Raw genomic sequence first — 24470 nt, forward strand, 5'->3', positions numbered from 1 at the left:
GACTTTCAAAGGCATGTCAGCTAACCCAGTGTCACCAAAATCCAAATTCAGAAAGAGTTTCTAGCTGAATGGGTTTTTATATATATGTTTCGTATGTAAAACAGAGAAAATCAGTGTCTAGCATTGTCATGCTGTGTTTCTAACAGGAAACAGAGAAGATAATTGCAGAGCTGAATGAAACATGGGAGGAGAAGCTCAGGAAAACCGAGTCAATACGACAAGAGAGGTGAGAACAGGCACAATCTAACAAAGTGTTCCCAGTGTGTCGAAATGTGTGAATAGTTATAACGTAAACTGTTGTAATGGACAGAATGAGGATGCCATTTAAGGAATAACTTTATCTGGGCCGAAAAGTTCCTGGTGCTGGTTGCACCAGCTAGAAGTACACCTGGTTGTAAGACTAGGCTAGACCTGAAATGCGCTTTAAGTCGTGCATAGAATTAATACCCGTCGCACCATCTAGGCATAGTGCTATGTTATGAGACAAAATCCTACGCCTAGTCAAAGGTTGGTGTAAAGTTTAAAGTCATGGTTTGCTCAGACATTATTCTTTTTTTTTTTTTTTTTTTTTTTTTTTTTTTTTTTTAGGATTCATGTCTGTTAATTAATTATTCCTGCAGACATGAACTGTAATCTTTATGGTCTTCGGGCAGGATTAGCTCTGTGTAGGCTGCCGACAGTAGCCTAATTGACCTAATACAAATATATTTCTGTACAGCATGTAATATGCAACAGGTGTAATTATTTATTGTAAAGCTGGAAGTTGCAAAGCCCAGTGTAGGGCTTACACACAGCTTTTTTACGTCTAGCTGGTGCAACCGGCCCATGTTGACTACAGCCAGTGAACAACCAGCGCATTCATTCTGTGACTGTGTGAGATAAAGATAACTCTCCATACCAGCAGGTGGCAGTAGTCATTAAAAAAGGGAAACTGAAGAAGTTAGGATGCAGAAACACTGAATTGTAAACACAGCAGTGCTTGCTTGATTCTGTGGTTTGACTAGTGTCATCTATAGAAGCCCATTTCCACCACTGAATAGAAAATTTTAAAAAGGTTATTGCTACTTGTTATCTCACAATTCTGAGATATAAACTCAGAAAAACTGAGTTATAAAGTCAGAAGTGCAAGAAATAACGCCGCAATTCTGAGAACTAGTCGCAATTCCCTGATATAAACTCACAATTGTCAGTAAAGTTCTTACACTGCAAAAATGCTTTTCTTATTTCGTTTTTTTTTTCTTGTTTCCAGCCCAAATATCTAAAAATGTTAAATCAAGAAGGATTTTCTAGACGAGTAAAAATCGTCTCTTTTCCAGAAAAAAAAAACAAGTCAAAATTAAATGCGTTTTTGCCTGAAACAAGCAAAATAATCTGTCAATGGGGTAATTCAGTTTGTAATAAAAAAAAAAAATGCTTATCCCATTGGCAGATAACTTTTCTTGTTCTAAGCAAAAACTCACTTCATATTGAAAATAATTTTTACTTGTCTAGAGATAACCCTCTTGATTTAAGAATTTTTAGATATTTTGACAAAAAATTTAAGAAGCCTTTTTTTGCAGTGTACAGGTTTGGATCGACATGAGGGTGAGTAATTAATAATAATTATTAATTATAATTACTAATTATAATTATAATAATTATTATTAATAATTAATAACAGAATTTTTATTCACTGATGCTGTCAAAATAAAAGTCTTGAGACTCATTGGCCAATGCAATTAATTAAAAAAAGCTCAATAATAGCCAGTATATTTCACCCATGGCGCAATATATTGGTCAACCACTAGTATTCTAATATTCTGCTCTACAAAGCATATGTTTATGCTACTTAAATAGTGAAATGAATGAAATTCAACACCGCTTTTGTCACGACTTTCTAATTTTAGTCATTCAAAAATGTTATTGAAGACCAGACAAATGTGCCTATCACAGTCCTTGAGTGACGACAAAAGTCTGGCTCTGTGAGACTAATATGAGTATGAAACACACACCCACACGTCTCTCTCTCTCTCTCTCTCTGTGTGACACATTAGGGAGGCACTGCTGGCTGAGATGGGTGTGTCTGTCAAAGAGGATGGAGGAACAGTGGGTGTCTTCTCGCCCAAAGGAGTGAGTCAAATCATGTTTATTTATGTAGTGATGATCACAATACATTTTGTCAAAGCAGCTCTACAGGAAGTGAAGGTGCGGTCACATTCACAGGTGAAATCTAGTCATTTTTAATTGGAATTTACACGATTGTGAACTTCACGTGAGGTTAAAAGTTTTCCCCAGGCAGATTTTAGTCATACGAATTCGACTCACTGACCAACAGGAAGCTGCTTGGTTTCAAATTGTAATCTCAGTCCGCTGTGCTTTATATATACACTACTGCTCAAATGTTTGATATCAGTAATGCTCATCAAGACAGAAAAACAATAATACTATAAAATGTTATTACAATATAAAATAATGTTTTTTATATTATTTTTCTTTAAAATATAATTTATTCCTGTGATGCAAAGCTGAATTTTCATCAGCTGTTTCTTTCATTCTAATATGCTGACCAGTGTTGGGGAAAGTTACCTTTTAAAGGAATGCATTACAACATTGAGTTACTCCCTAAAAAAGTAACTAATTACATTACTTATTTACTTTTATGCAAAGTAATGTGTTACGTTACTTTTGCGTTACTTTTTAAATCAGGGCAGGACTTGCTTGTTTGTTTTTAATATGAAAAGTTCTATTTTTGTCAAATGTAAAAGCCTTTTCACAGCAAAAGCCTCAGGTTTAGAGAAAAGTAAATTGACGTCTGTACAGTAGACTGCAGAAGAAAAAATGTCAACTATTCAGCGATAAAAAGGAAAACAAATGTTAGATTATCTCGAGTAATTTTTGCTTATTAGTATGGATGATTTGGATCATCGAAGGTCGGCAGCAAAGACATCGGTTAATAAATTGGGATTAAATACATAAAGGATATTTGTATTATTGAACATATTTAATTATTGGAGGTTTGCTTGAATTTCAGTGTTTGTATTCATTTTGAAGAACACTGGATCTGTTTTTTAGTGAGTGAGATGAATTAATGCATGTTCACATTTATTCTAGAACTAAAGTAACATCTTACTCACAATTTCTCTCAACATGGAGACAGGAGAGCTTTTAATCAATAAATCGAAGTAACTCAGATATTTTCTTGTCAATTAAAAAGTAATGTGTTACTTTACTAGTTACTTGGAAAAAGTAATATTATTATGTAACTTGCGTTAACCCAACACTGATACTTGTGTCTATGGCAGCCCTATACAGTGAATGGAACATAGAAAAATGATGAAAATTGGCACACTTGCAGTGATGGCCATGGATAGTGATCTGAGCAACTTTGGTGTCCCTAGGACCAACTCTATAGCGCCACCAGCAGTTCAAGTATTCACTATTCAAATGGTTTTAACGTTTTGAACCCTTTGCTGTAGAAAAACGAAACTTACTACACCTGATTCCTCTCGTCATGATGATCACATTTAATAGTAATGATGCTGAAAATGTAGCTCTGATCACAGAAATAAATCTGATTTTTTATGTATATTAAAATAGAACGCCATTGTTTTACATCGTAACAATATTTTTTTCTGTACTTTTGATCAAATAAGCACAGCCTTGATGAGCATTACACTTAAAAAATGCTTTTCTTACTTAGATTTTTGTCTTGTCTTGTCTCCAGCCAAAATCTAAAAAAAATCTTAAATCTAAGCGAGTAAAAATGATTTTCTTGTTTTCAGAAAAACAAGTAAAAATTTAGTTTTTGCTTAGAACAAGCAAAGTAATCTGCCAATAGGGTAAGAAAAAAAATCTTATTTGAAACAGAAAGGAAGATTATTTTTACTCCCAAATTGGCAGATTATTTATGTATTTTTATTTTTTTTTAAACAAGTCAGTCATTTTTACTCATCTAGAAAATCCTGCTTGATTTAAGAATTTTTAGATATTTTGGCTGGAAACAAGACAAAAAATCAAAGTAAGAAAAGCATTTTTTGCAATGTAGAAACATGTTTAAAATACATTACAAATCTTACTGACTTACATATTTTGACCGGCAGTGTAGATAATGCCTGTGAAAAATTTTTGGCTGAAATTTCATCTTATGATTTCTTTCACACATATGGCATTTTTTTTTTCCCTTCCACTGTGCAATTTTTCCATTTTCGTCTAATGTAAATGTACTGGATTTTTGTGTTTGACCATTGCATTCTTGTATTTTGCAGCATGTTGTGTCATTCCAAAAAAAAAAAACATAGCTTTTAAAAATATGTCTCAAGACCTAGGATTATTTTGCCCGTTCCTCTGGCCACGTCTCGTGTTTTAAAAGCAAAAACATATTCTGTGTGAATAGCCCCATACTCACTCTCCCAGCACTTTATGAGTCCTGTTAGGTCCAAAATGCTTCCACATGTTAAATCATGTGTTTTTTTTTTTCTCAGACGCCGCACCTGGTGAATCTGAACGAGGATCCTCTGATGTCAGAGTGTCTGATCTATTATATTAAAGATGGAGTCACCAGGTGAGCAGTGAGTTGTTGAAGGAGTGGTCGGTTTGTGTTTGTGAACATACTGCACTGTGTTTCTCACGCCTGTGTTTGTGTGTTGCAGGGTTGGTCAGGAGGATGTGGATATTCGTCTTAGCGGTCAGTTTATAAAGGAGCTGCATTGTGTCTTCTGCAGTGAAGTTAATGAGAATAACGAGGGTGAGAGTGATCACCTGACATTTATTGCATTCAAATGTGACAGCAAACACAATGTTACAAAAGATTTCTGTTCTAGTAGCATCAAAGAATCCTGAAAACATTTATCAAGGTTTCCACAAAATATTGTCACATGATCCTTCGGAAATCATTCTAATATACTGATTTATTGTTAATTTTGGAAACAGTTGTGTTGCTTAATATTTTTTTGGAACCTGTGATACTTTTGTTCAGGATTCTTTGATGAATAAAACGCATTTATTTAAAACAGAAATATTTTCTAACGATATACACTTCTGTTAAAAAGTCTGGGGTCAGTAAATTTTTATTCTTTCTTTTTCTGAAAGAAATTAATACTTTTATTTACCAAGGATGTGTTAAATTAATAAAACGTGATTTTTAAGTTAACATATATTCAGATAGAAAACATTTATTTTAAACTGTAACAATATATCACAGTATTATTTGCTCAAAAAATGTAGCATTGGTCAAAGTTTATTCAAAAACATAAAACAATAATTACTGAAACTTTAATCAAAGTTATGTCAAAGATCATATAAAAAAATCATAATCAATAAAATCATATAAGTAGACCTTTAGTAGTTACTAGAGATGTAACGATATCAAAAAATCATGATTTGAAGTCCATGATACAAGATTCATTGCGATATTTAAAAACAAAGGACAAATGAAGAATTGGAACAAAAAAAATTATACATTTTAAAGTTAAATTATTCTATCTAATGCACTTTTAAGGGCGCTTTAAACCATGTTCTTAACTAAGAAAACTTAAGTCAGAAAAGAAACTTAAGTACTTGAACTTTAAAAGGAACTCAACCCTCTTTGTATTTGTGATATACCAAGTCTAAATTCATTCACAATGGTGTTTTAGCCAAACAAATTAGAATATTAGAATAATAATGACCGTGACCAGTTATAGCCATATATTGTAAAACAATTGCATTGTAAAATAGTGAAAATTGATTTTTCATAGGTGTATTATTTATGCTTTAAACTACAATAGGAAAATACAATACTACTTTACTAATTTCTAATTTGAAAGAGATATTTTAAATTTGGACTACGGTAACGTTACCCATTTAAACCACTAGCTGTCAGCAATTCATACTGCACTTTTAAGCTTTTATTTTGAAGGAAAACTCCAGCTTCAGCATTCACTGTGAACGGAGCCGTTCTGAGGCACGGAAAACACCGGATCATAAGCTGAATGAAAACAGACTTGATGAAGGGATTAAGCCATATTGTGCTTTCAGTTTTAGTTCAGACACTGTGCCAAAGCATAATGGCCCAAAACACAACTTTAAAGACCTTTTATGTTGGAATACGAAGTTTAAATATATTTTTTGTCCGAAAGACCTATCATTTCATATCATCAATAATATCGAGACAGTTTTGCTATTGCGATATCATAATATTGATAATCTCGTTACATCCAATATTGCTACATCAAGCTATTTTTTGTTAATACAATCACTTCTCAAAACCAAATCTCTTGTCTCTTGTCTGCAGTGGTGGTAACTTTGGAGCCATTAGTTGGAGCAGAAACGTATGTCAATGGAAAACGAATCAATGATGGTGTTGTACTCAAACAAGGTAATTTTATTTATTTATTTTTTTTCAGTTTATACATACTGCCTACTATTATTTCAAATAAATGCTGTTGTATAGACCCATTTGGAGTAGACATCACAGTTACGTGCATGCTGGTGGCAGAAAAACACGTAACAAGTGGAGGTAAATGGGTAAAATCCATGGAATGAGAGAAAAAAAAATATTTTTATGCCTTTTGATGTCAAAATCAGAATGCAAATTCTTTTGAATAGAATACTGTCATCAAAGACGGCATTAGAAGATAAACCCAGACGTTTAAACGGACAGACTATGGATGAAAACTGCTGTGATTACTCTGCTGTTAAAGCATAAATTTGATTTAAACAATAATATTCACATAATATACATAATACTGTTCATAAGAGACCTATTGTATTAGCCCTATAGTTACAGCATGAAATATTATTTAAACCTTTTACTATTAGCATTTTTACATTACATTTATTTATTTTATCTCACAATTCTGACTTTTTTTTTATTTTGCAAATGCAAGTTTGTATCTCCTAATTCAGACTTTATAACTCGATTTAACTCAAAAATAGTGAGTTTTCTGCCTCTAGCTCATAAAAAAAACTCAGATCTGTAAGACTATCTTGCTATCTAACATGTTAAATAACAAGCCTTTGTAATAAGCAGGGAACATTTTGAAAATGACAGCTGATCAATATAATCTATAATCTTTTTTTAATTCTAACTATTTTATACCGTATCCGTGCAATTCTCTAGCCCTAAAGATTATCTCTCGCGGGTTTTCTGCAACCGTAATGTTTGCAAACCTATAATTGGTCTTTAGTGCAAATCCAGCAGAAAAACATTTCAAATGCATTTATTTTTAAATAACTTCAGCTGTTTTGCATTTTTAAATTTATAGTTTTCTTTAAAAGTAATTTGAATGTTTTAGTCATACAGACAAAATTCACACTATGCACAGTTCTGTGTTGCAAAATTATTATCTTATCTTTAACTAAACAGACATACTCGTGCTTGTAAACTATTACATTCTCCTTTGTCCTGTGCTTGTGTAGGTAACCGTATAGTGATGGGGAAGAACCATGTGTTCAGGTTTAACCACCCTGAGCAGGCCCGCTTGGAGAGAGAGCGCAGTGCCAATCAGGAGCAGCAGGGGGAGCCGGTGGACTGGAGCTACGCACAGAAAGAACTGCTGGAGAAACAAGGCATCGACATAAAGCAGGAGATGGAGAAGAGGTTTAATGTATCTTCCTATGTGTATGTATCTGTGTTCTGGTTGTAGTCTTGGAGAATGTGTCTGAAATGCAAATTGAAACACTGGAATGATAGCGTTTTTCCAGCTGAGATTAGATTGCCCATGATGGTCTACAGGTCAGTCTCAGCTAAACCAGTTGGTAGTCCATCTGAGCAACCTTCCAGACTTTTTTGGATAGGCAAGAAATCATGTAAAACTTGTTTTTTTCCCCCCAGCAGGCTAGACTAATATTTAGTTTTTCTTTGAACCTTCTCTCTTAGACTGCAGGATCTGGAGAATCAGTACCGCAAGGAGAAGGAAGAGGCTGACCAGATACTGGAACAGCAGAGACTGGTAAGAAAAGTCCAATGTTTAAAGGTGCAGTAAGCCATTTCTGCGAAACTCTGATGATATTTTAAATCACCAAAGCTACTCAAAAATATCTGCCCCCAAATTCACAAAGTTGCTATGCAACACAGGCCCCTCCCCCATCATGAATGGACACGCCCCTTACTGGTCATTGGCTACAAGTTACAAGATTCACTTTTTTTAACCGCATTTCTCAGAAATCCCGTTTAATGGAAATTTGTACACTCTTAAAAATAATGGTGCTTTAAGATGCCATAGAACAGCGGTTCCCAACCAGGGGGTCGCGACCCACTAGGGGGCCTCAGTGATCCTCCAGGGGGGCCGCAAGATATCTTAAAATTAATTTAAATATTATCCTATAATTGTTTCATTTCATTATTAATATGCGAAATGAAAATAATAAAAGCACAGCCTCTCTCGGGTTCTGTGATTGATTGCTTCAGACTCGGCACAGCAAGCCTCATCGCACTGTTAAATACAGACTAAATGGCGGCTCAAAACTTCCAAACGCTGTACGCAAACTACTGTTACATCTCTCAGCTGCATGCATGAAGCAAACCGTCGCTCTAATGTAAAGGTAAAAATGATTAGTGTCATAATAACGAACTTGCGCGTGCCTAATGTATAACACTCGTGTATGTCAAAGTCGTACATGAGACACGCAAGTCCGCGCTCTCGGGGCTCTGATCCCTATCTTATTTTTGCGTGAAATTTCAAACATTTGCCTAGTTGTCCAAATTATTGTCCTGTGAGTGTTTTATAATGGATGCTCGCCCATAGAAGAGGAGTGAGGCTCGGTGTTTATGAGCATCAGGCGCGCACTGACAGAGTTCACTGATCCCAAACCTTCACATCGATGTGTTTCAACAGATTTAGAATGTATTTGCTGTGTTTTGAATTTGTGTATTAGTTTTTAATGGATACAAACAGTAGATATTCAGTCAGTCAAGTTCAAAGGGATAGGTTCAGTGGTCTTTTGGTATCTCCCTGTTATACGGCAGGTTCACTTATTTAAGAAAAAGTACTCTGAAGTTGTAAAGAATGTCTGAAGTAAAATAATTTTAAAAGTTAGAATTGAGCAGAGGTTTTCTTTAAAGATTATAAGGTTTATTTTAAGTTTTAATTTAAAGTTTGTTTGAATTTTGAGTTTTTTTATAACATGCAGTTGAAGAATAATAAGGCAAAACAAATGTTTTGGTTAATAAAAAAAGGTTTTAAAATAAATACTTTTTCTTTACTGCGGAAGTACAGTATAAGAGGACATGTCAGGCATAGGGGGGCCTTGCAAAATTGTCCGGAGAAGGAGGGGGGCCCCGGAGTAAAAAAGGTTGGGAACCCCTGCCATAGAAGAACCTTTTTTTTTGTCTAAATGGTTTGTTTCACAAAAGGTACTTTGTGCCGAAAGAAGGTTCTTCAGATTATGAAAAGGTAAGAAAGAGATGGCTCTTTAAAGAACCTTTGACTGAATGGTTCTTTGTGGAGCTAAAAATGGTTGTTCTATGGCATCACCGTGAAGAACCTTTTAAAGCACCTTTATTTTTAAGATTGTAGGCATTAAATAATAATAAAAATAATAATAGGGAGGGATGGGAATCTTTTAGTACCTCATAATTCAATTAATAGCATTTCTTGGGGTCATGATTCGATTAAAAATAGATTTACGATTTTTTGATTTTTAATTACTATTCAGTTTTTCATAAATTTTTTTTGTGCACAATGGAAATCAAATGCACCAGTATTTTGATACAAAAACACACCAATCTATGACTCAAGAAATCAGTGTTTCCTATTAAAGGAGTAATTCGCTTTCAGAACAAAAATGTTTAGACAATTTACTCACCCCCTTGTCTTTCTTTCTTCAGTCGTAAAGAAATTGTTTTTTGAGGAAAACATTTCAGGATTTCTTTCCATGTAATAGACTTTAATGGTGCTCAACAGATTGAAGGTTAAAAATGCAGTTTTAGTGCAGCTTCAAAGGGCTCCAAACGATCCCAGCCGAGAAAGAAGAGCCTTGTCTAGCGAGACAATTGGTTATTTTCTAAAAAAATATGGACAATTTATATATTTTTAACCTTAAATGCTCGTCTTGTCTAGCTCTGTGTGTACTCACTGTATTCCAGTTCAAGTTCAGTTAGGGTATGTCGAAAAACTTCAAAATCCTACATCGCTTTTATCTTTTTTTGTAAAGAGTGTTTGATCTTATTTGCATGTTAACTTTGTAAACACTGGGTCGGGACTTCTGCAGCGATGTAGGAAGAATTTGAAGTTGGAGGAGAAAATGTACACTGCACACGCAGAGCTAGACAAGACAAGCGTTTGAGGTTAAAAAGTGTATAAATTATCCATTTGTTAAAAAAATAACCGTTTCGCTAGATAAAACCCTTCTTCCTTGGCTGGGAATATTTAGAGCCCTTTGAAGCTGCATTTAAACTGCATTTTGGAAGTTCGAACTCATGTGCACCATAGAAGTCCATTATAAACATGGGCTAATTTTCATTTTTGGGTGAACTAACCCTTTAAGTGTTAAGCCATGACTCAATTATCTGATCATCTGAAGTGAGAAAACAAAAGCCTTTTTTTTTTAAACAAGTGTTTGAGAGAGAGACAAAACAGGATAGATATTTGAGTTGAGTTGAGACAATGTAAACTTTCAGATGTAACAAACATTAATTTAAAATGGATCGCTTGTATGCACAGTTAATATATAAAGCATTAATATTTACCAGTTTAGCCATGGCAAAATAAAAATTTCTATCAAAAAAGTCAGCTAGGCTATCTTAAGGATGAATTCACAGATTTTCAACCAGGTTTCTATTGTCTATTGTTACTATCTGAATGAGCAGGGTGTGCTCTTTCTCTGTTACCTACACTCGGATATCCAAGTTTATTTGTAAAGCTAATCTTTTCATACTTCCACATTATTATATCCTCGCTTATGGCCGATTAAATCGAAGGGAACCCTACAGCCCGTTTTTCTCTAGTGAATAACTACTTTAATCATTCTTGTTTACAAAGATCAAGATGGCCAGGGGTCACAGTCAGTTAATGGTAAGGTAGCTGACAAAATACATCTCAAAGGCACAGATGCTTCTCATTTATTTATTTATAGCTAGAAAAAAAAAAAATGCAACTGAAAGAACTGATTAAATAGGATTGTTGTTCAGTCGTTCAATTCACATTCGCTTTCTCATTCGGCGTCTGGAGTCTCCACAGCTTCAGGTGCAGAGCAGTGTATGGAAATTGTGAGAAAATTTAAAATTAAATCTTGAAGTGTTACATGACGGGGCAAAGCAATGTTTAAAATGTCATAGTTTAATATTAAAAAGTTATGTTTGCTTAAGTAAATAATGCCCTATGTTATGATTATTTGTAATTAACGGTTATTAGAAATATGACGGGGAGAGTTTGCTGCTCCCACAGTTTATCGGAAGCTCAAATAGCACTGAGATTTTAGTGGAAATATGTAGGCAGTGTGCGTGAATGAAAAGCCCATTGTTTTGGTCGTTATATCAATGGTCTAAATGCATCCAGATGCGACGGTACATGTATGTTTTTGTATAAAACCCTGATAATCTTTGTTATGCAGCATGATGTGATGTTCGTTCCAAAAGCTGTGTTATGTTTCATGGGAAAATGTAGAAATGAAACCTGCATTGAGCCTTATTCCAAACTTTGGCTGTTTGTATGTAGTTATATATTTTTTTTAATTCCTAATTCCAAGCTTGTGTGCCTGACATACAAATTCTCATGCAGAAATGATGAATGCACTGCAAAAAATGCTTTTCTTACTTAGATTTTTTGTCTTGTTTCCAGTCAAAATATCTAAAAATTCTTGAAACAGGAAGGATTTTAAGTAAAAATTATTGTCTTGTTTTTAGTAAAAGCAAGTCAAAATTAAGTGAGTTTTTGCTTAAAACAAGTAAAATAATCTGCCAATGGGGTAAGAAAAAAAATCTTATTTCAAGCAGACAACTAGATTATTTTTCTTACCCCATTGGCAGATTATTTTACTTGTTTTAAGCAAAAACTCACTTAATTTTGACTTGTTTTTACTAAAAACAAGACAATATTTTTTACTTGGCTAGAAAATCCTTCCTGTTTCAAGAATGTTTAGATAATTTGGCTGGAAACAAGAGAAAAAATCTAAGGAAAAAAAGCATTTTTTGCAATGTGACTGGAACAGTTGAAATGGATGAAAACTCTCGTTCACCTCGTTCACATTGTTGGTGTCAGAATATTTGTTTAGTAGATCAAATACATTTTCTTTGTTTTAATGTAAATGTTTAATAATCCTGCAAATTGCTTTGAGACTCTGAATTCTAGGACATAGTTTGGCATCATGCTAACATCAGACTCCACTGTGAGTTGAGTCTCCCGTGTGTTTTGTGTGTGAAGTGCTTTTGTGTGGTTTGCAGATTGCTGCCTATGTAGAGCGCTCCAAATGAGTCTGTTAAGAGCTCCCATGACGGTTAGGACGTTGTTGCCATAGAAGCTACAGCAAAGGCAGCTCACTGGGTTTCAGAAGCGAGCTAATGTGTCTTTCTGTCTCTCTGTGTGCAGTATGCAGACTCAGACAGCGGTGATGACTCAGATAAGCGGTCCTGTGAGGAGAGCTGGAGACTCATCTCTTCTCTCAGAGAGAAATTACCAGCCAACAAGGTCAGACACACACACACACACACACACACACACACACACCAATACATTTATACTGAACTCCTTTGGCTTGCACTTACAGTATGTCAGAAAAGTGAGTACACTTCTCACATGTCAGCAACTATTTTAGTATATTGTCTCAAGGGACTATACTATAGAAACGAAACTTGGATATATTTTAGAGTAGTCAATGTGCAGTTTGTATAGCAGTATGTATAATTACTGTCCTCTGAAAAAAACAACATACAGCCATTGTTGTCAAAATAGCTGGCAACAAAAGTGAGCACACCCTAAGTGAACTTGTCCAAAGTGTCAATATATTGTGTTAGCACCATTGTTATTTGGCTCTGCCTTAATCATCCTGGGCATGGAATTGACCAGAGCTGCACAGGTTGTTTCTTGACGTTAGACACATGGTGCTTCTCCACCTTAGGCTTGAGGATGCCCCACAGGTGCTTAATAGGGTTCAGGTCTGGAGACAATCTTGGCCACCCAATCACCATCACCTTCAGCTTCCTCAGCAAGGCAGTTGTCATCTTGGTGGTGTGTTTGGGATCGTTTCCATGTTGGAAAACTGCCGTTCGGCCTAGTTTCTGAAGGGAAGGTATCATGTTCTATAATGAAATCCATTTCAGGGTGTTACTGAACCTCTAATAGCCTTGGCCATCTTTGTGAAGAGCAACAATGCCATGTTGAACATCCATTGGTCAGTATGAGAGAGTTGTACTTAAAGCACCTAATTTTAATTGCTCCATTACAAGATACACAACTTTGTATGGTCCTGTCAAGCCGACATAAACATAAACATGATGAATAGGACATGTGGCTTTGCCTGGTTAAACAACATACTGCTGTTATCACTTAGGGTGTGCTCACTTTTGTTCCCAGCTATTTTGAAAATAATGACTGCGTGTTGACAATAATCTATACTGCAGCTTGCACACTGACTACTCTAAAATATATCCAAGTTTCATTTCTATAGTATTGTCCCTTGAGAAGATACTAAAATGGTTGCTGAAATGTAAAGGTGAGATACTGCATACACATTGAGTTCTGTTCCTTTCTGCTTCACTTCAAGTAGCTTCTACTGTTAATTTCTGACAGGAAGTAAGTTGCTGTTCTTGCTGATTGTTTTCAGATGCAGTCTATTGTGAAGAAGTGTGGTTTGCCCAGCAGTGGGAAGAGGAGGGAGCCGCTGCGTGTCTATCAGATCCCCCAGCGCCGCCGCATACCCGCCAGCCAAGAGTCCAAACACAGACTCAGCTTAGAGGAGCTTCGCACGCAGGCTGTTAAAGAGATCTGCTATGAGGTGTGTTCAAGAGTAACTTTGACATGAATTAAAACTTTACATCAGATTTAGAGTAGGTTTAGCCTCAGATGGCCTAATGCATATTATATACAAAAACAGCAAGAGCTTTGTTAAATCGGCAAGCATTAATTTAATTGGCTAGTCACTGATCATACACTATATCAACGTCTAGCTTATATGCGCAGTAGTTTTTACATTAACCCTTGTGCGACCTTATGGACATTTTTGTCCATATCAGTTTTGTTTATTGTTATAAGTGTGTCCTGTGTTAATGCCTCAGGTGTTTATTTTTATTGAAATTTTAATATTTCACCATCATTTCCTTTTAAATCTATTTTACCCTCCGTACAAAAAATACTCACACTCAGGACCTTAAGGACAAAAATGTCCAGATTGAAACACATTAAAACTGCAATTTTTTAACCCAGGGCCATTTGACAATAAAATGATGCAATATTTCCTAATATTTGCATTTATTCTATCGGCAATGCTTTACATTAAAAAATTTTACCATTTTTACTAGACTGTGCCATTCTTTCAAATTTGGCATATACATTTTTTTTTTTAATCTAACACTATATAAACATAGAAATGCCTCAAAAAAAAAATGTTGTTGTTGTTTACTGACACACCCAAGAATCCAATAAGCAAAAAAAATATAGTATATGGAAATTACTACTATTTTTCATTTTTTATCATAATAACACCTGTGGCATTATGCAAACAAACCAGCATTTAAAGGGTTACAATTCTGATGATTAATAAATGTTTGGTATCTATGGATAGAACAGATGCTGGTTAAAAAATCGACATCAGTGAAAGTGAAATGTGTAATAAATAATATTTTTATGACCGCTTTTGAACATTTTTGTCCATTTTGCACCAATGTGTAACTTTTTTTTTGACGCACAAGGGTTAACATAAGTATATCTTTTTATTTGTCCTCTTAAGGTGGCGCTTGGAGACTTTAGACACACTCGGCAAGAGATCGAGGCTTTGGCCATTGTCAGGATGAAGGAGCTTTGTCGCACATACGGCCAAAAAGACCCTCAGGAGAGAGAGAGCTGGAAAAGTGTGGCGAAGGACGTTTGTGAGACGGTGGGCATCGGAGAAGAGGAGGGAGACAGGGAGGAAAGAACGACAACAGCCGCTGGTGGAGGAGGGAGTGAGGGAAGAAAGACAGATATGGGAGAGCTCAAAGCTCATATCGACAAGCTGACTGACATACTGCAGGAAGTCAAGCTGCAGAACAACATGAAGGATGAGGAGATCCGATCGCTAAGAGATCGCATGGTGAAGATGGAGAAGATATTCCCAGTCGAAGATCAGGTAACACTCGTAAGTCTAAAACCACTATAAAATGAAGAATATCAAAGAATTCAGGAGTCAGTTGTAGATGCACAATAACACAATCCGGATAATATTGTCTAATTATCTTTATCTATACTGTTATTGATAAAATCCCAGAAAGTATTGAGATATTATTTTTTTGTCAGTATCACACACCCCTAGTACTGACCTAATGATTTGCAACAGTTGCTTTTTCTTGTCCGATGTCCAACGGCCTCAAGCTGTTGGTTTATTTCTGGGGTTTTTTTTGGCTAGTAGAAGTTATGAATGGCTGGTAACTTGAAAATTTAGTAGCCAAATTGGCTGTTGAGTGAAAAAGTTAATTTTAATCTCTGGTCACTATCAACCCTTGTGCGACCTTACGGACATTTTTGTCCATTTCAGTTTTGTTTTTTTGTTGTAAGTGTACCTGTGTTAATGCCAACTGCATAAATTTTGGCTCGGGTGTGTATTTTTATTGAAATTTTAATATTTCACCCTCATTTTCTTCAAAATATCAATTTTACCCTCCGTACAAAAAATACTCACACTCAGGACAAAACTGTCCAGATTGAAACCCATTTAAACTGCAATTTTTCAACCCAGGGCCATTTGACTATAAAATGATGAAATATTTGCTAATAGGGATTCATTCTATCGGCAAGGCTTCTAATTTGAAATTTTTACCATTTTTAACTAGATTGTGCCATTTTTTTTTTTCAAATTTGGCATATAAAAGAAATACTTGCTTTTTTCGTGTTTTCTCCTTATGCATATTATAGTCTATTATAGAGTCAACTGGAAAAATAAAGCAGCTATAATTGTGTGGGTATGTTGGTAAGGATGTCTGAGTGTGGTTTTATATATATATATATATATAAAATATTAAAATATAACATTTCCGTGAGTTTTTTGACATGGACATTTTGGTCCATTATGGACCTAAGTGTTTTTTTTTTGTTTTTTTTATCTGACACAACATAAAAAATATAAAAGCCTCAAAATTAATGTTGTTGTTCTTCACTTATACACCCAAGAATGTAATAAGCAAAGAAAAAAAATTCAGCTTATCATTTAGTATATGGAAATGAACTACTATTTTTAATTTTTTCGTAAAAACACCTGTGGCACTATGCAAACAAGCCAGCATTTAAAGGGTTACAATTCTGAAAATTAATGAATGTTTGGTATCTATGGATAGAACAGATGCTGGTTAAAAATCGACATCAGTGAAAGTGGGAAAAAAATTAATAAATCATATTTTTATGACATTTTTGTCCATTTTGCACCTGTGTGTAACTTTTATTTATTTATTTTATTATGCACAAGGGTTAAAATAAAGTGTAGCCAAAACACTAAATACAAATGACTATGTAAAGATTTTTGCGCAATCTGTGTTTCAGGAAGATGACGCCGAATTCGAGTTGGACGGGGCCAGAGGTGACGACCTGCCAGAACAAGTCAACAGACGCGATGAGGATTCTGGGTACCGGCGGGGTCGCCATCGCTGGCAGTATCCGGAGAAATACCACGACCCTAAACGTCGCAAAGGACCCAACAATCAGCCAAACAACGCCCTTTACTCAGCGCCTCCTTCGGGACACTCTCAGAACAACCCGTTCAGTTCGGCATCGTCTCGATTCTTAAATCCGTCGTTTAATTCTCAAAACCCCCGCAACCCCAATGGGCCTTTCTTACCAGGCACAGGACGCTTCTTGCCACCTCAAGAGAGAAGGCTACAGTTCCCCTTTAAGAATAACCCCCAGCACCGAAGCTTCATCTGGGGCCCGTCGTCAGGAGGCGTAAGTGGAAGTGACCCATCCGCTCCGTCCGAGACTGATTCGGTTCATACTTTCCAATCGTCTCCCTCACCGAACAAAGGCCAGTGGCCGAACAATCATCACCAGCAGCGGCGCAATCACGGTAACAGAGGATACGGCAACTGGGGAAACAGACAGCGATCTAGAAACAGAGGACGGAATCCATTCGATGGCTATTTAACCAATGAACAGGCTGGAAATGTTGAACGTAAGGACGGCGGCTCGGTCCAAGGGCAGCACAAGCAGGGCAGAGCGCGCTACACCTGGTACAGTCCCAATTTCGCTTCAGACCAGACTCCTGGAGACGGATTCCAGCACAACTACAACCAAAGCAGACAAGGTGTCTACAAACACCCCAACTCACACTACCAGCACCCTCACAAGCAGGACAACCCTCCAGAGACGAGCCAGCAAGGGTCCGATCCCAATCCACAATCCACCCCCATGGAGACCTGATTGCATCAAGCTTTCTATTAACCTTGTGCTCTCAGATATACCTTGGTTTTAGTTTGTTGTGGAAGGGCTTCTCCTCAGTGCAATAACACCTATCATTTGAAACGAGACAATATTTTATGCACCTGAATTTTATGTACATTTCGCGGTTTCGTACCTGCACCTACCGAGTGATGTTTTTATGTGCGCACATATCTATATGTTACTCAGATGTGTATATAAGTAGGTTATACATTGGAAGTGTATGTATTTGCAAGCTCCGTTTGATGCACAGAGATGCCAAGCTAGATTTCTGATGATTTTACATTGTGCCTGCTGAAAAGCCAAAGAACTCTGATTTAATAGCCCTCAGGCTCACATCTGCTTTGGATGCCATTTTTATAGCTGACGTTTTTTATCTTGCCATTCATGTTTTTATTCTTGCATCCTGAGGGGCGTGTTTCATCAGTTGTGTTGTTTGACGACTAAAGAGCAAAAGACGTGGGATACGTAATCCGTAACAGCTATGTGCAAACAATCAGAAAAAAATACTTTTAGTGTGTGTTTTATCTTGTCCTAATCGGGCACAACTTATATTAAGGTGCAGTCACACTGACAATGTTTTGCAGCAGCAAAGCGACAAATGAAAGAGACTGTTTTGATCTGATCTGATTTGCTATCCATCCATGCATCATTTAACTTCTTTTGGTGTTTGGTGATTATTCCTGGCCAGAGTAAACTGCGAAGTGGAGCAGACCTTATGGCAGTGGGCAGAAGAAGCCAAATCCTGCAGCGTTTGTCTTGGTAACTGTCCTCTCGACCTTAGTCACGGCAGAACCGTATTTAATGTTTTGCAGGAATGACCATGAGGCTGTGAGGGACTGAGGTACTGCATTGTATTCTGTTGTTTAACAGCATTCCATCTTTTGGATTTTTACCCTTTTTTCAGTGCATGTGAAGACGCTAAATCTGTCCCTCGCAGCCTTACAGTCATCCATGTTACATTTATTATGGCTTCCGCTCTGACTAAGGTCTACTCTTAGGCTGTTTTTGATTGCAGAATAAATTATGGGTGACAGCTGTTGTCTTTTTGTGCCACATTTGCTGAAATTCTAGACAATTATGACTTCTTGCTGGATTCTTGTTGTGTTGCACCTGGTAAGGACAGACTGTTATTGCCATTTTGTAAGGTCTCAACTGATCTACAATTGGAAAAATAAATAATTTTACCTTAACTACCCCAGTTGTTTTATTTAATAAAATCACAGTGATTTATGCATTGTGTATAATTTTCGAAAATACAATATGGATCAAAAAAAAGTTGTCCCAACCAAATAACATAAAAGTTAAAGTATTTTCCACCCATTAAATTGAATTGAATTGCAGTTCTAGATATGTGACCATAAAACCAGTCATAAGGGTCCATTTTTTAAAATTAAGATTTATACATCATCTGAAGGCTGAATAAATAAGCTTTCCACTGATGTATGGTTTGTTAGGATAGGACAATATTTAGCTGAGATACAACTGTTTGGAAATCTGGAATCTGAGGGTGCAAACAAATCTAAATATTGAGAAAATCGCCTGTAAAGTTGTCCATATTAAGTTTTATGGTTCAGTTTTTGTTTTGCACCACAAAATAAAAAAGGTAATTAGCATTTTTTTTATATTTACAATTCTGCCACAGCATAAAAATGGTAATTGCAACTTCTTATCCTACAATTCAGACTTTTAATTATAGAATTACAAGTCTGTTTTTGCAAGAAAAAAACCTGAATTGTGGATTATAAACTCAGAATTGCAAGAAAATGTCAGAATTGTGGGGGGGGAAAGTATCTATTTATTTGCAGTATCTATCATGCTGAAACAAGCTTCAATAGCTATCTAATAATCTTCATTTCAATGCAGTTAGCTGTGTTTGGTTGTAGCTTGTAGCTTGGCATGTTATTTTTACCTTGTACTCAAACTATTTTAAAATAGCTTGTAGCTTGACAAGCTAGTTGCTTCCCCAACATTAGGCCATACACAAACGAGCACGTGTGAAGGCATACTAGCATGCTCACACATGGAATCATTCTGCTGACTGTCTTTCTGTGCTATAAAAGGCACAAAATCAGCACAATAATATATTTGGGTTATTCTAGAGCGTCTAAAACTGTCCGTGTGTGTGTGTACTGTACTGTATTATGCACATTCAGCACATTATGTCACTGGGTGCAGATGATCATAACAAACTCTCAGTGGGACATGAGGCACATATTTAACAACTCGGAGCACACATTTATCTGCTTTCTGCCGCATGGCTATTTTCAACCCTTCTGCGAAAGAACTGGGTCAGCTGTGTCATCCAGGGCTGATGTTACACACTCACATACAAGCAAAAGTAACAGATATGTTTCAGCGCAAAATTTTACGTTCTCATTACACAAGGTTAAAAAATGCATTTTTTTATTTAGATCCTGATGAAGCTCTTTGATGCAAGAGATGTACATATATTCAACAAGAATAATAACTGAATGGTTCTTAAAGATTTAGTTCACACACAAATTGCTAATTCTGTCATAATTTACCCACCGTTCCAAACCTCTCTTGTGAAAAAAAGTGTGCTTCAAATCTAAGTACATTTTTTAAATTCTGTATGTGCAGATGATATAATATTTATATGATCATGTAAATACATAATATTAATATATATAATATGGGCACGGCCATTTGTAAATTTAACGGGTCTGGCTTCATATTGCAAATTGATGTGTCTTAACATATTATTTTAATGTATTATCTTAATTTTGAGCAGACTGGTTTGTAGTGCAGTTTTAGCGTTTACTGCGTATTGTTATTCTTCTCAATATTTCCCTATAGAGGCTAATGAGCCTGATGTCTCGCCCATATTGCACGTTGAAGAATAAAGTGGATAGGAACACTAAGCACATGTGAAAAATATGGCAAATTCTACTGGCTGTCAGAATGGGGGCGTAACGTAACAGCATCATCATGGCTGAAACTGAAATGAACGTCACCAGCTTTTTTGTCTTCAGGAAGCCGTTTGTTTGCATGAGTGGATAGTCTGTGTTAAATCCTTTGTGTTTGTTAGGAGTGGAATACATTTTAGAAAAAGTACTATCATCTTTTGTGGTTTTATGTGAAAGATGGCATACGCAAAAAAATTGCAAGCAGTGTGATCTGCCATGCACTCACTACCTTAAGAGGGTTGACAAGCTTCTGTGTGTCAGAGCATACTAGATCTGCTAACAAGAGAACCAGTTGCCCTTCAGTTTGAGGAAGCTCTGCTCATGCCTGGCTCTTTTCATAAGCAATGGGAGTCAGTCAACTGCACCCTGTGGTTGAGGTCCCAAATCTGCCAAGGTGGCGTGCCAACTCAGGCCATGGGAGTCCCCAATGGAGTTGGCTGATGAGCTTGAGGCTCTGCCCTTTCTCTTGCTCCATGCCAGACTCACAGGACCTCGTTCTGAATTCAGAAGCTTGCCCTATGTATTTGTCTGGTCTGGATGATGACCTACTATCTGCTTCCTCTGGCTCTGAGGAGCTAGTTGGCAATGCACCCGATTACCCTTCATAAGTCAACACATCGGTCTCATGCCTTTGAAGTACTGCTTGAGGTGGCTGCACCTACTTGGCTTATATTTGCAGTTGATGGGACGCTCTCTAGCTTATCTCACCCCTGCTTCAGTAACATCATTTAAAAATGTGTATCAGGCTGACCTGTTAAAGAACTGGACTTTGGCAAGAGTCAGTCAAGGAGCTTCACTGGACCACAGAATTAGCCCTCTGTGCCACCAAGCAGACAGCCCATTTCAGTTCAATGGCTGCTTTGGTTGCCATAGAGAGGCATCTGTGGTATAAATTGTCTGGCATTGGGGAAAAAGAGAAAAGCTTCCTTCTGGAAACCCTGGTTTCGCCGTCTGGGCTGTTCCTCAATGCAGTTAATACGGTCATCAACAGGTTTCAGGCAGCCAATAATTGACCAAAAAGCAACAGAGCCAAGAGCCATAGGCTTCCACAACCCATTTCCAGCCAGCCCCTAGCTCACTGCTTCAAAGAACATTACATCAAATATAAACTTCCCACTGAGCCCTTTGAGCACTTTTCTATTCACCCTGCCACCTCTGGTGTTTTGGAAGGCGACAGGCCCTGGCAGGGTTTCCACCTGATCTACACTCAACAAAGATCACAGAGACTAGCACCCTCCTGCTATTCAAGAAATATTGAATGATATAAAGATGTTTAGGGTGACAAGTTTGGGGGTTCCCCTGAGACATCTAGATTTAAGGCTGAATATCAAGAAGAGAATCCTCCTGCTGAGTCAGAGGACAATTTCTGGTGGTGGTCTGGGTCTTTCCATGCAGGCACAATTGTCTCCTGCTCGAGTCAAGTCAATACTTGCTGCCTTGAAAGACTTCAGGCTGAGTTAAGAAATTTCTGTCTGCCAATACCAGAGATTATTTGGTCTTATAGCAGCTGCCACCAACATTAGTATTACACGCAGAAGCCTTTGTTCCCTTTCTGTGTGGACAAACCCCGGTTTCTTACTTTGTGTGCAACACACTGGGTGCAGGGTGCCATAAAGACTGTGGCTACAGATGCCTCACATACCTTGTGGGTTAGGGAGTGATCCTAGATAGTTGCCCAACCCAGTGGCTCTGGGAATGCCGACATCTCCTTTGGCACAAAAACTGTCTATAAACAGTATTACTGCCTATCAGGTGTTTACTCCTGGACTGAGGCTACCACATGTTGATGTGGATGGACAACACAACAGTAGTCTAATATATAAAACCAGGGGGGACTCCAGCAGATCCTGCTAGTAGATTATACTGTACCAGAGTATTCAAGAATGGAAGCAGACATCTTGTCAAGATGGGGGCTGAACCCTTGGGAATGGAGACTACCTGCTAAAGTTAATTTGGCAGATGTTCAGGAGAATGGAAGTGTACCTGTTTGCTCTGAGGAGACAACCCACTGTTGCCACTGGTTCTCCCTTGCACAAGTAACTCAGCTAGGATTGGATGTCATGGTACAGGTGTGGCCAAGACTATGTCTGTGTGCATTTCCCTCGATCTTTCTGCACTTCTAGCCAGATTTCATCAGGACGAAGTTTACATATTGCTAATGGCTCCATTCTGGGTGGACCTAATATCTCTCATGAAAGGTTCTCCTAGGGGGATTCTGATCAGGTGGGACTTTCTCCCCCAGGCATTGGGCACAGTCTTTCGCTCCTGGCTCAAAATATGGAAGCCATGGGCCTGGCCCCCTGTGGTGTACCAACCGAGGTTGCTGAGACCATTCTGAATGCTAGAGCACTTTTCTGTAGTCCTGGAAGAGTTTCCAACCCTCAGATAGCTCTGTTATTGGCATTTGCCTCGCTTAAGAGAGTAGGGTATTTGCAGACCTTATCAGCTGCACCTTACTGTCTAGATTTCAGTTTTACTGCCTAGATACTGCATCCATGGCTGGGTAAAGTTCCAAAGGTGGCATTTTTTTGACCATTAATCGAGTTGTCCTTCAAGCCTCTTCTCTTCTGCTGTTTGATTGGCCAGAGCAAGAAAGGCTTCATCTCTTAAATCAGGGGTAGGCAAGTTCAGTCCTAGAGAGCCGAACGTGTGGCCAAATATGGTGACCCATCCAAGTGCACACACATATTGTGAACACACACCCGGAGCAGTGGGCAGTGAGCAGCCATATTGCTGTGGTGCCCGGGGAGCACCCTTAAAGGCTGGTTTTTCACTCCCCCACCGACAATCCCTGCCCTGCAACCTTCGTGTTACAAGTCAGACTCTCTAACCATTAGGCCACGACTTCAGCTCCAACCTTAGTAATCCTAAAGTCATTGATCAGCTTGTTCAGGTGTGTTTGATTAGGGCTGTCTTATGTCCAGTCAGGTCCTTTAGGATTTATGTTCAAGCTTATGGCTTAAATCTGATCAGTTATTGGTTTGTTTTAGAGGTCAGAGCAGGGGTTCCCCTATCCCCAAGCAGTGTTTATTACACTAAATTTGTATTTGTGTGTACTTTTGGCTATGAGGCATGCAGCATGGCTTCGTCTCTAGGTATCAGAGCCCACTCTACCAGGAGTGTGGCTTCCTCTAAGGCTTTAGCTAAGTGTGTGCCCTTGCATCTTGTAAGTGCAGTGGCAGATTGGTCCTCCCAATGCACATTCATAAGCTTTTACAGTCTGGACATAGATTAAACCCCAGAATCTCAAGTCCTATTCAGTTAATTGCTTTGACATGTCATGAGTTTAATGAAAATATATTTGGTGACCTTACTTGTCTACATACTGTATGAGGCATGTCCTTTCCACACCCATTTATGTTTGTAATTGATGAATCGGATTGACCCCAGGCTTGACCCCTTTGAGTTACTTAATTTCTCAGGGCAAAGGAGTTGTGCTTGTGTATATTTCACAAATATTTTGGTCAGGCATTCATTTAATATGTTGATGTGGGTATTAACATTCCCATTTCGTCAACATGATGCAGCATTGAGTTTCATTTGAAGGGAAATGTCTTCCTTCAGATATTTGGAATCTGTTGACACATATTTTAGACATCAGTTTGTAGTTTTGGTGATGCACTTACGTTACCCTGCTGAAAAAAACAGCTGGTCTTAGCTGGTTTAAGCTGGAAGTAGCTGGGAAAATGGCCAAAACCCCTCTAAAACCAGCCTGGTTGACCAGCCTAGGTCCAGTGTTGGTCAACATTTCTTTTGCGTTCCACAGAAGAAAGAAATGGAGATTGGAAACAAAGGGTAAATGATGACAGAATGTTCCTTTTTAGGTTAACTGTTCCTTAATGTGTTGCTTCATGTTGGCCTGTTGTGCATGAGTTGAGCATATATGTATTTTATAAATAGATGAATATTTTAAATATCTGTCAAATATCTTAAGCAGAATGGTACTAAATAAAAAATGCAGTTTTTTTAATCCATTATAAAACAATAGGAGACATCATGTAGTTTCTGCATGGGCTATGTAAAGTAA

At 37.3% G+C, this 24470-nt stretch overlaps 1 protein-coding gene across 2 annotated transcripts in view; it reads left to right on the forward strand.

Annotated features, from left to right (window-relative positions):
• The window catches only part of kif1ca (kinesin family member 1C, a), a 59082-nt gene extending 40372 nt beyond the window's left edge, over positions 1-18710 (forward strand). The window contains exons 14-24 of one of the 2 annotated variants that reach the window (XM_073840517.1): positions 147-226; positions 2034-2109; positions 4461-4540; positions 4629-4723; positions 6251-6334; positions 7378-7558; positions 7838-7910; positions 12486-12584; positions 13720-13890; positions 14842-15228; positions 16623-18710. In XM_073840517.1, coding sequence (XP_073696618.1) covers positions 147-226; positions 2034-2109; positions 4461-4540; positions 4629-4723; positions 6251-6334; positions 7378-7558; positions 7838-7910; positions 12486-12584; positions 13720-13890; positions 14842-15228; positions 16623-17495 — 2199 coding nt within the window. In that variant the 3' untranslated portion in view covers positions 17496-18710. The remainder of the gene's footprint in view (positions 1-146; positions 227-2033; positions 2110-4460; positions 4541-4628; positions 4724-6250; positions 6335-7377; positions 7559-7837; positions 7911-12485; positions 12585-13719; positions 13891-14841; positions 15229-16622) is intronic. The other variant, XM_073840518.1, reaches the window with a different exon arrangement.
• Positions 18711-24470: the final 5760 nt, after the last annotated feature.

The sequence above is a fragment of the Garra rufa genome, chromosome 5 (genome assembly GCF_049309525.1).
Source record: "Garra rufa chromosome 5, GarRuf1.0, whole genome shotgun sequence".
In the NCBI taxonomy this organism is placed as follows: Eukaryota; Metazoa; Chordata; class Actinopteri; order Cypriniformes; family Cyprinidae; genus Garra; species Garra rufa.